The sequence below is a fragment of the Loxodonta africana genome, chromosome 19 (assembly GCF_030014295.1).
Source record: "Loxodonta africana isolate mLoxAfr1 chromosome 19, mLoxAfr1.hap2, whole genome shotgun sequence".
NCBI lineage: Eukaryota > Metazoa > Chordata > Mammalia > Proboscidea > Elephantidae > Loxodonta > Loxodonta africana.
This window is the reverse complement of record NC_087360.1, coordinates 69629604-69641302: the sequence shown is the minus strand read 5'-3', so window position 1 is coordinate 69641302 and position 11699 is coordinate 69629604. Positions and strand designations below refer to the sequence as shown.

At 39.7% G+C, this 11699-nt stretch overlaps 1 protein-coding gene across 3 annotated transcripts in view; it reads right to left on the bottom strand.

The window, feature by feature from the left end:
* Positions 1-2615: 2615 nt before the first annotated feature.
* PPP2CB (protein phosphatase 2 catalytic subunit beta) overlaps positions 2616-11699 on the bottom strand; it is a 31452-nt gene continuing 22368 nt past the window's right edge. For 2 of the 3 annotated variants that reach the window (XM_064272832.1, XM_064272834.1), the window contains 4 exons: positions 10718-10807; positions 10446-10607; positions 7939-8057; positions 2616-3313 (listed from right to left, as the gene is read on the bottom strand). In XM_064272832.1, the coding sequence (XP_064128902.1) occupies positions 3241-3313; positions 7939-8057; positions 10446-10607; positions 10718-10807 (444 nt within the window). In that variant the 3' untranslated portion in view covers positions 2616-3240. The remainder of the gene's footprint in view (positions 3314-7938; positions 8058-10445; positions 10608-10717; positions 10808-11699) is intronic. The other variant, XM_064272833.1, reaches the window with a different exon arrangement.

Sequence of the window (11699 nt, the reverse complement as noted above, 5' to 3'; positions counted from 1 at the left end):
TTGTCAGCGGAGGCTTACGTGTTGCTATGATGCTGAAAAGGTTTCAGTGGAGCTTCCAGACTAAGACGGACCAGGAGAAAGGTTTCGTGATCTCCTCCTGAAAATCAGCCACTGAAACGCCTGTGGACCACAATGCTAAGCTCCCAGGGCTCACGGGGTGAGGCGGACTCAACAGCAACTAACGAGTTTTAGTGGCCCCAGGGAAAACTAACTGAATCCTCTTTTAACTTGGCCTGTTCGCTCCTGTCTTTTAATAACATCCTCCAACGAAGGAGTGAAAATTTTAAACGATCTGAGTGTTCGGCAGCAGGTCAGCGAAAAAGAGGAAGACCCTCGACTAGATGGATTGACACAGTGGCTGCAACAATAGGGTAAAACAGCAACGATTGTGAGGATGGTGCAGGACTGGGCAGTGTTTTGTTCCGTTGTAAATAAAGTCACTACGAGTTGGAACTGGCTTGACAGTACCTGACAACAACATACACTATTCTAAGTTATTTTCAAAATACAGGAAGACCTGCAAAAGCTGGAACCTATCAGAGAAGGAAAACTTTTACACTAATAGTAATAAAAAAGTATTAAGACTGCACCCTGCCAAAAGTGGGAAACTTGTGAGACCCGGAAAAACAAGGCAGCCCCGGTGAGTTTGCCTCTTATCGGTTTCGCTGTAATATGCAGTAAAAATGATCAGGAGTGCACTGGTAATAACAAACAGGAGCCCCTGAATGCTGCCGAGACATTACCTACCTACCCTCAAGGTGACAGCATCTCTAGCACACCAGCCATGTTTCCTTCATTTTATTATTCTTCATCTCTGTTCATGCTTTACTTGGTAAGCTCTTTTCCTTCCTGAATGCACTGATGAGGGAGAGCTATCCCTTTAAGTAACGAAGAGATGCCAGGCATCAAAAGAACACACAAATGTTGAGTCGTTCTAGTATGATTGTGACACTAACAGGCATTTTTTTGTGGGGAGAAAACAAAAAAGCTGGACTTTCGATGGAAAATTTTAATTAAAAAAAAAAAATTCCCTTTTAAAAGGGGGAACCAGTTTTAGTCAGCTAATTGCTCTGTAAGCTTAACATCCATCAGAGCCTAAAAATAACAAGTTCTAAATCTCAACAGCAGTTTTGGACTATTTAGGATGTAACTAGGTTGGACTATTATCCTATTTAGGATGTAAAGAACAGCAAAGAACGTTGCTCCCACCCTAACATCAAGAAAAGCCTAGATGATCTACAAAATCCTAACTTTTGAGTTCTCCAAGAGTTGAACTTGCAAAGCAAACACATAAACTGAATTCCAAAGAGGGATAACCCACTCCAAGGAGAGGCAGGATACACACACTCTTCCCTTTGGCAGTGTACAGGAGAAGTCGCTGCTACAGAAGGAGTTAAGAAAAATTCAGCTAAGATTATAACAAAAATCTAAAAGCCAGGCGTGGGCTAGCGCATCGGTTTCGAACAGGACTGGCTTTTTAATTTGTGGTGCTCACTGCAAAGTGAAAATGAAGGGACCGTTATGTTCAACAATTATCAGGAACTTCAAGATGGTGACAACAGAACATGAAACCAAGTGAGGGAGCCCTTCCATGTGTGAGGCCCCATGTGACTGCACAAGTCTCACGCCATGAGCAGGCCAGTTCTGGACTAGCTGGGGGCCTCAGACACAAGGGGAGCTCATACTTGCTTGAAAGCTATTCTCCATGGGCTCCACTAGGTGTCCACGAGAACGAGTTAGTCCAGTGCAGAAGATCAGAGACAGCCAATCTTGGTGCAAACATGGAGGAGGCGATTTGTGGCTGCCAGGGAAGAAGCACAAAACCCCACTAGCTTCCTGGTAGCTTTCTCCCTACAAAGCCAAAAATTTCACGCTACAGAGTGAGATAGAGCAAAAATTATGGCCCACAGGGCACTGGCCAGGATATATTCTTTCTGGACACGCAGCAGAAGCAAAAGCCATCTGTCTCCTCCAGGACACAGGCGAAGATCTACTGCTGCTGGGGCAGTAAGTAAAAGCAAAATTTTTCTACCACTGAGGGAGAACAGATACATATAGCAAACAGATGTATCTAAACCTAACCATATCAATAATCACATTAAATGTAAATGGTCTAAATACTCCAGTTAAAAGACAGTATCAGATTGGATTAAAAAAACAAAAAAAGTCCAACCATATGCTGATCAGAGGAACAGTGGTAATACCTACAAAAAATCTCTTACTACTACCACTGGAGGTGGGATAGGAAATTCTCATCTGAAACCACCACAGATACAAGGCAAAGTTTGGCTGCCACAGGTAGGAGGAGCATAAATGCTAAGAAAACCTCACCTCTGAAGCCAAAGCACAAAGGGCCTGCCTAAGATTGAGGCTGAATTGGGACAACAGGGACCCTCCCTGGCTCCGATCATGAACCTACCATGAAGTAACAATTACTACTTGGAGACTGATTTATTCCAGCTTTTAGAAATTTCTGTCTAGCTATATATAACATTTTATAGTTTCAGCATTCAATTCATATTTTGTACTTCTAATTATCTCAACATAAGCAGAGACTTTACCTCAAGTTTCAATAACAGTTAAGCTTTCATTTAATGCATACCACAGTAAATCAATGTCTTTGCTTAAAATGCAGTTTATTTGCTCAGTACACCAAATAGGATGCAAGCACTATCATGACAAATATACAGAAATATGCAGCTCAACGTAAAATAGTAATTTAGTTTAAATGAAGGGAAATCTCTTTAAATGTTATGACAACATACTCCCAAGAAGAATCTTTTCTTCAGTTAATCATACATTTCAATAAAATAAACAGTAATGGATTAAGTGGAAGTTAGCTTGTGAATTTTCCTTAAAAATAAAGTTCCAACTTTATTAATCCATGCCAGTTAAACACTATAACTAAAATCTCAACTAAGTGCAAAAGGAGATGAAGGAATTAGTTACCTTTTTTGTTTGAACAGTCCAGAGGAAAATGGTTATTACAAATACAGCAGGCAAACTGTTAACTGACTGATCTAGAACATCGCGCTGCATTGAATTTCAGTCTAAATTGTGCTAAGTGTTCATCACTAGTATGGCACATTTTGGTCCATGATGTGGTTTAATGCCAAGACAGATCCCAATCTGTTACAGAAACACATCGATTACCGTTGTTTTTTCTGTTTTTAAATATATGTATATCTTAAAAAGCCAGGTATACTTCCACATACAAAGGCAGGTTTTCCCTGGAGCCATTCACAGGAAGTAGTCAGGGGTACGCCGGGTAACATGAGGCTCTCCACGGCGAGGCGCTGGGTCAAACTGAAGGCTATAAATGGCAGAAAAAAAAAAAAAGTCAATAAAGAACAAGCCACTGTAGTAAGCAAAAACAGTTCTATGTCCCTACCTCTACAGTGTTGATTATGACCAGAATGACCATGGGCAAGTCATTGAAGTTACGTGCCTTTTCATCATAAAACTACTTCACAAGGCTATAGCAAGAATTTTAGTAGACGAAATGTCTGGTTTGGTGTCTGGCATAAAAGGTTTGCAATATTATTGTGAGTAATATTTTATTAGGATAGGATCCTATACAGAACAAAAGGAGGCCAGTGTCGCACTGGTTAAAGTCATCGACTGCTAAGTGAAAGGTCAGTGGTATGAAATCACCCGTGGCTCTGTGGGAGAAAGATGTGGCAGTCTACTTCCGTACAGATTCACAGCCTTGGAACCCTATGGGGTCGATATGAGCTGGAATCGACTCGAAGGCAGTGGGTTTGGTTTGGTTTTGATACAGAACAAGGATATGCCCCATAGCAACATAGGTAGGAAGTCTAGTTTTGTATTATGCATTTTACTCAGGTGAAAAAGGGCAGCCTTAAACATATTTATTATTTGACGAAATAGACATCGTCTCTTCTTTCCACACTATTATTGATGGGAGTGTACTTCAGCCCTTCTTTCCACACTATTATTGATGGGAGGGTCAGCCATCACTGATTCATTCAATTCAGAAAATTTATATCTAAAGTAATGATAATTCATGCTGCAATGACCAATGGAAAAAATTATTACAAAATTTTAAGTTTCTTTTTTTTTTTTTTTAAACACTTCTGAAGCTTCCTTCCATATCCACAAGCAGACAGATATCACTTAACACAACGGAATCAGAAGACTCAAATACCAGTCACATATTACCACTTTTGGGGGGAAAATTTTATTTATGTTTTAGTCTTTTTTTTAAATTGTACTTTAGATGAAGGTTTACAGAGCAAAGCAGTTTCTCATTTAACAATTAATACACATATTATTTCGTAACATTGGTTGGCAAACCAATGACATGTCTGTCAACACTCTCCCCTTCTCGACCTTGGGTCCCCATTATCAGCTTTCCTGTTTCCTCCTGCCTTCTTGTCCTTGCCCCCGGGCTGGTGGGCCCGTTTAGTCTCATTTTGTTTTATGCGCCTGTCTGATCTTTGGCTGAAGGGTGAACCTCAGGAGTGACTTCAGTACTGAGTTAAAACGCTGTCTGGGGACCATATTCTCGGGGTTTCTTCAAATCTGTCAGATTAGTATGTCTGGTCTTTTTTTCTAAGTTAGAATTTTGTTCTACATTTTTCTCCAGCTCTGTCCGGGCCGGGCAAAGATTTTCATCTATTCAATATGAACTTCTTAAGTCTCCCAGGTTTCATTACCTATGAGGTCAACATATTACATGTAATAATAATGTGTAATTTATATAAACATTAACAAGTATGTTCTATTTTTGTTTGCCAACCACAACCACACCCTCTCCCTCCTCCCTGCAAGGTATTTCTATAAGCACACTATGCTTCCTTTTATAGCTGTGTGTTAAAAAAATACTGGCATATCAGCACTTACCAAAAATACCTCCCAGGGGTCGGGAGCAGTTGGCAAACAAATGTAGGTGTGTGTTATTTGCATAAAAATACGGTATATTTGGATATTTACAGAAATCCAATTTGAGTTTTTAAAATAACTTCTTATACATTATGTGTTCCAAATGCAGTCTTCAAATCTAAAATGGTGGAGAGTGAATGTTAACCTTCTGTGAACAAATGGATGAGAGGGTGTCTGAAAGGAAAAGAGCTTACACCATTTAAAAGGTGGTTACGTGGTAAGTGGAGCTCTAGTGGTGTTGTAGTTAAGAGCTATGGCTGTTAACCAAAAGGCTGGCAGTGCCAGTATACCAGCTGCTCCTTGGAAATCCTATAGAGCAGTTCTACTCTTTCCTGTAGGGTCACTGTGAGTCAGGATCGACTCGACAGCCATGTTTTTTTTTTTTACGTGGTCAATAACTGCCCGGTAAACAACTAATGAACGATTTTTTGCTTCTGGAACTATCACAATCAATGACCATTCATTCAAAGAAAGTCTGCTGAGCACCTCATACACCAGGCAACTTGGGATGTTGTATCACCTTTACCATTCCTTTTGTTTGTGTGTGTGTGTGTGTGTGTGTGTGAGAGAGAGAATATAAACTACCATCTGATATCATCTGCTTTCAGCCTAAAGAATTCCCCTTAATTCTTGTAAGGCAAGTTTGCTAATCATGAATCCTCTCAGCTTTTGTGTACCTGGGAACATCTTTCTGAAAGACAGTTTTGCTGGATATGAGATTCTTGGTTGATTAAAAAAAACAACAGCATGACTTTTGAAAATATCCCACTGCCTTTCTGATGCGAAGCCAGCTGATTATCAGACTCGGGTTCCCCTGTATGTGATAAGTTCTAATTCTTACTGCTTTCAAAATACTCTTTCAGATGCTCAACATTTTGACTGTGATGTGCCTGGGTATGGATCTCTCTGCATTTATATTCTACTTGGCATTCGCTGAACTTCTTGGATGTGTAGATTAATGTTTTTCATCAAATTTGGGAAGTTTTCAGCCATTATTTAAAATATTCTTTCTGCCTCTCTCCCTCCTCTCCTTCTGGAATTCCCATTACACTTAAATTTCTATGAGCCTCATAATTTCCCACGTCTCTTTAAGGTTCTTTGAATTTTTCTTCATTGTGTTTCTTCTCTGATCTTCTGATTATATAATCTCTTTTATTAATTTATCTTCAAGTTCACTGATTTCTTTCACCAGGTCAAATCTAGTGTTGAGCCCCACTAGTAAATTTTTTATTTAGTACCTTTCACTCCAGAATTTCCCATTTTTTTAAAAATAATTTTTCTCTTTACTCATACTCTCTATTTGATGATTTATGCATTATCATCATACCTTCCTCAGTTAGTCAGACCTGGTATCCTTTGGTTCTTTGACCATATTTATAATGATCTCTTTGAAGTCTATCTGTTAAGTTTAACATCTTGGTCCCTTCAGAAGCTGTTTCTCTTGTCTGCGTTTTTGTGTGTATGGGTCACACTTTCCTGTTTATGTGTCTTGTAATTTTTTTTTCTGTTAAATACTGGATTATTCAGAAATAGTACACTTTTTTATTGTAGTATTTCTGAATATTGATCTCTCTGGGGACTGATGTTGCTATTTACTTGGCCATTTATCTGTTTAGTGACTTGACTGAACAAACTCTGTGAAGTCTATTTCTCCCAGTGTGAGCATCTGGCCTTGCTGGGTTTTTTTCCTCCTTTTTCTTCTTTTAATCTTTTACCCTGGCTACTTAGAGGTTGCCACTGGTTGGGTACAAGCCATTTACTGGTCAAAGGCTGGGGTGAAGCTCCCTTAGCTAGTTACATATTTACCCTTTACTGTTGTATAGCTTGGGAGCCTAGTATTCCAGTTCAAGTTTACATTTTAGCCAGGCACTAGTAGTTTGCATTTTCCCTCTCCAGTCACTCCTGAAGGCAAAACCTTGGGCATGCGCATAGTCTCCTAGACTGCCAGTTCAGCCAGTGTTTGATCAGAGGTTGTACTGAAGTCCTGCGTACTAGTGAGGGCCTTGGTTGATTAATCTATGTGCACCTTAGGGAATGTAAGGGACTGCCCTGAGTCCTGCTCTGACTGAGAGGATATGTGCACAGTCTTCTTGTGCCCCAGGGTTGACTGTGAACCCAGAGGGGTTCTCGCTGGCTATCTCTTTCCCTCCTTCTGTTAAATTTCTGGTTGGTTTCTTGTTTTGCTTGTTGCTAATAGTACCATGGGAGCTATGAGAGCCCTCTTAATTGCTCTCCACCATGATATCCGTTATTTTTGACAATGTCCCTAAGCTTGGAATTCTCTACTCTGTTCTGAATGAGGTTAATTCTCTCAGACAGAGCTGAAGCACCGTCAGCCTGCCTTGCCCCTCTGGGTAGAACTTCTGCACCACTACTGCAGGGCTGGGAGTGGGCATGGTAGTCCACTTCTCAGAGTGCCATTCCTGTTCTAGGAGCACGCACTGGGGCAGGATTGATCAGAGAAGTCAGTGTTCTTGACCTGGACACCCGGATCGCAGAGCTTCGCCCGAGGGGCTATGTTGGGAAAGGGAGCTGCCGCACTCTCAGTTGTGCCTGCCAGGAACAGGGCTTCTGGAACCTGGGACTGGGGCAGATGAGAAATGCTGGTGGCCTTCCATACCTGGAGTGAAACCGAAGCCCTAGACTGGGGATAGGAGAGTCCCTGTGTTGTGTCCCTTGTTCACACTTGCCCAGAATAGTTTCTGTAAGTTGGATCTGGGAGTGGGGGAGAAGGAGCAAGTCATGGTTCAAATGACATAATCTCTGGCTTTTATTACTGAGATTTGGTATTTTTCTTGAATAAATATTTCTCCATTTGCTGTATGCCCTTAGGACAGTTTACAAAAACTTTAAATAACTGTTTCTTAAAATAACTTTCTCCAGTTAAATGGTAGTTTTGCTGGGGGCACAGTTTGCCCTTCTTCACACCACATCATTCCAGAAGCCAGACCCCATTACTTCTGTCTTTAATACCTACATTTTTAATTTTCCTCCTAAAAAATGATACATACAATTAAATTTAACATTACTTACAAGGAATATTTTAAAGTGTCATCTAGTTCCATGATAGCAGCCTGGTTCCCACAGCGGTAACAGTAATTGGGTGCACTGAAAATGGTAACCACATTCCGATCATGGCACCAATTATATCCCTGCAGCATCAAATAAAACGAATAATTTATTACAAAATTATGATCTCAATATAGATAAGTTTAAAAAAACTAAATTAAAAAATTACAAATAAAACTCTGTGAGAATGTAGTCTCCTATGCTCCGAATGAAATGCTACCTGTTAAGTACAGGGTTCTGTTACACGGAACCCCGTAACTGTGGTGTTCTCATCTCCATCAGTACCAACTGTTCTGTCTGCTTGATCTACTCTTGAGATCTCTCCCACGATGATGGTCAATCTCTCAATTTCTCCTTGTAAATTATGTCAATTTTGGCTTTACATAGTTTAAAGCTATTATTAGGTATATACAAATTTGGAATTATTTCTTCCTGGAAAACTGGGCCAGTTTCCACCAGTAATTACCTCTTTTTTGTCCTCAATGACACTTTTTCTGTCTTAAAGCCTCTTCTGACGCCTATTATCATTAGCTGTATTTTGGATAATTATCTGCTTGACAAACCAATACACCATTTTCCATCCCTTTACCTCTAGTCTAGGTATGTCCTGAATAATAGATAAATTCTGATTATTTATCTAATTTGAGGCTCAGGCTTTTAGTCAAGTAAAATTTTAGTCCACTTACATTCCTTATGATTACTGATACAACTGGATTTATTTTCACCGTGTGAATTTGTGTTCTTTATCAATCGTGCTCTTATTCCTTTCCTTGCCTCTACTGGCATGACGGAGTTTTCTCTAACAACTTGCAGCCACTCCCTACTGATTTGGAAGGATTTGTCCTTCTTCTCTTCTTTCAGTACTTATAAAATAGTAACATCACAGTGGAGAGCTCTGACAGGCACCACTTGAACAGCAGTTAAAGTAACCAAAGGCAGTGTCAACAGCAGTGGCACACAGATCTCGTGTCTCTGTAATATGATGCGCTGAGGAAGATGCAGCATCAACAGTGTGCCATGCCTGCCAAAGACGCACGCCCTACAGCATCAACGGTGTGCCATGCCTGCCAAAAACGCACGCCCTACAGCATCGACGGTGTGCCATGCCTGCCAAAGACGCACGCCCTACAGCATCAACGGTGTGCCATGCCTGCCAAAAACGCACACCCCACAGCATCGACTGTATGCTATGCCTGCCAAAAACGCACGCCCTACAGCATCGACGGTGTGCCATGCCTGCCAAAAACGCACACCCCACAGCATCGACTGTATGCTATGCCTGCCAAAAACGCACACCCTACAGCATCGACGGTGTGCCATGCCTGCCAAAGACGCACGCCCTACAGCATCAACGGTGTGCCATGCCTGCCAAAAACGCACACCCCACAGCATCGACTGTATGCTATGCCTGCCAAAAACGCACGCCCTACAACATCGACGGTGTGCCACGCCTGCCAAAAACGTACACCCTACAGCATCGACGGTGTGCTATGCCTGCCAAAAATGCACACCCTATAGCATCGACTGTATGCTATGCCTGCCAAAAATGCACACCCCGAATCTGGAACCTTAAGGAAACATCAGTCAAATCCAAATGGAGGGCGATTTCTACAAAATGAATCACTTACACTCTTCAAAAAACGTTAAGACCATGCCAAAAAGCCTGAGGAGTTATTTCCTTATCAAAGGAGACTGAAGAGACATGACAATAAATGCCACATAATCCTGGATTGGATATCTCTCTTACACACACACAATTAAATTATTGCTATAAGTGACACTAGCAAAATAATTAGCAAAATCTGAGTAATGTTTAGTTAGTAGTACTTTATCAATGTTAATCGCCTGACTGTGGTAACTATACTGTGGGTTTTGTAACAGAATTCCTTTTATTTTTTTACAAGAAAAAAAATTATTATTTGGGGATAAATAGGATGTGTGCAACTTCCATTCAAATGGTTCAGAAGACAGTAACGTGTACGTGAAAGAGGAGAGGAAAGAAGAGGCAGAATGATAAAGCAGATGTAGTACAATATTTATATTTGAGGATGTAAGTGAAGGATGCAAGGAATTTTTTTGTATTATTTTTTGCAACTTTTCTCAAGTCGATTAATTTAAAAAATGAGTTAAATATTTTACATATAGACTGTGAAAGCTTGAAATTAATCTGTTATTACTGACCTTTTTGTTAACTTACGGTAAGCAGGTAAAAATAAAGTATTCTAAAAAAAATTTCAACGTTAATATTTCAAAATAAAAAAGATTTCAATGCCAAAATATTTCACTGAATAATTTCAATAGCACTTAACTCTGGGCCACTAGTATTTTCCCTACTTGCTATAAGTCTGCAAGTTGTTCCTTTTATCTAAGCAACGGCTAGAAACGTATCTTATATCCTAAATCACTGAGCCTTATTACCGATATACACGTTTATTTCAAAACAAAGATCATTCTGTGGCAAAAGTACGTACCTCCATTACAAGTTGGTGAGCGCGAGAAACCAGCGTGAGACCGTTGGCGTGGTTAAATGTTTCCGAAATGTCTTGTCCAAATGTGTAGCCAGCGCCACGTGGAGATATCCCCCACCCGCCACGATCATCTGGGTCTGACCATAACAGGTCACACATTGGGCCCTGATCAAGGAAATTAAGTACATGTTATAAACTACTAGCAATCACATATAACTCATTTAGCTCTACCATACTGTGGTTACATTTCTTCTTTTTTTTTTTGCTAAGTTTACCTCATGTGGAACTTCTTGTAAACGATCCAGGGCTCTTATATGATCCAGTGTATCTATGGATGGAGAGAGGCCACCGTGGAGGCAGAATATCTGTTTAAATCAATTAAAAAAAAGAACAAGTATTTGTTTTATCAATTGCAAAAAGTTAATGGAGAATATACAATGGTTGCCACTGTCAGTCCTAACAGTTCTTCTTTTATAAAAATACAGTTAAACAATATTCACTGCAGACAATTTATAAAATATAAAGAAAGAAACAAAAATCACATCAGAGATAAATAACACATATTTCCTCCTCCTCTTTTTCTGTTTTATGAATCTAAGTGTTTTATAAAGTGTCTGTTCCCCTTCTATGGTGAATGGGATCTCCATTCCTGTGACCTGCTCTTATATTTTCTGTTGGTACCGAAAACACACTACCAGTTCCTGCTATTGGTTCCAACAGCTTTTCAATTTTCGTAGTATACAATCACGTCATTTACAAAAATGGTATTTTTATTTTTGCCTTCTCAAACAAAACTGAATAATACAAGTTTTAGAGGACAGTTTTCTCCTGATTTGATGAGACAGCTTCTAATGTTTCACTGTAAGTACAGTCAATGTATATTTCTTTATCCCACAAAGGATGTTTTGTTCATCAATAACTGAATTTTAAATTATGAATAGATTTAGGATTTTTTCAAATGATTTTGGTCTGGTTAATTTTTCTACGCTTCCCATGTCTAGTTGGGTACTGAGGTTCTACAAGCCATACCGACTGGTTTATGAAGTTCTCTCTTTCCCTAGGCACTGAACACAGAAACGACCTTTTCCTTAAAGGTTTGGTATAATTGGCCTATAAAAGTAGCAAGTTACCAATTTCATCTATTTACACTGGTCCAGCGTCTTCAGAACAGTTTTAACAGTATTTTGCTATAGCAAATTTCATCCAGTTTTTTAAATAAAGCTGTATCTGTTATTATGATTTATAATTTTCTCCATA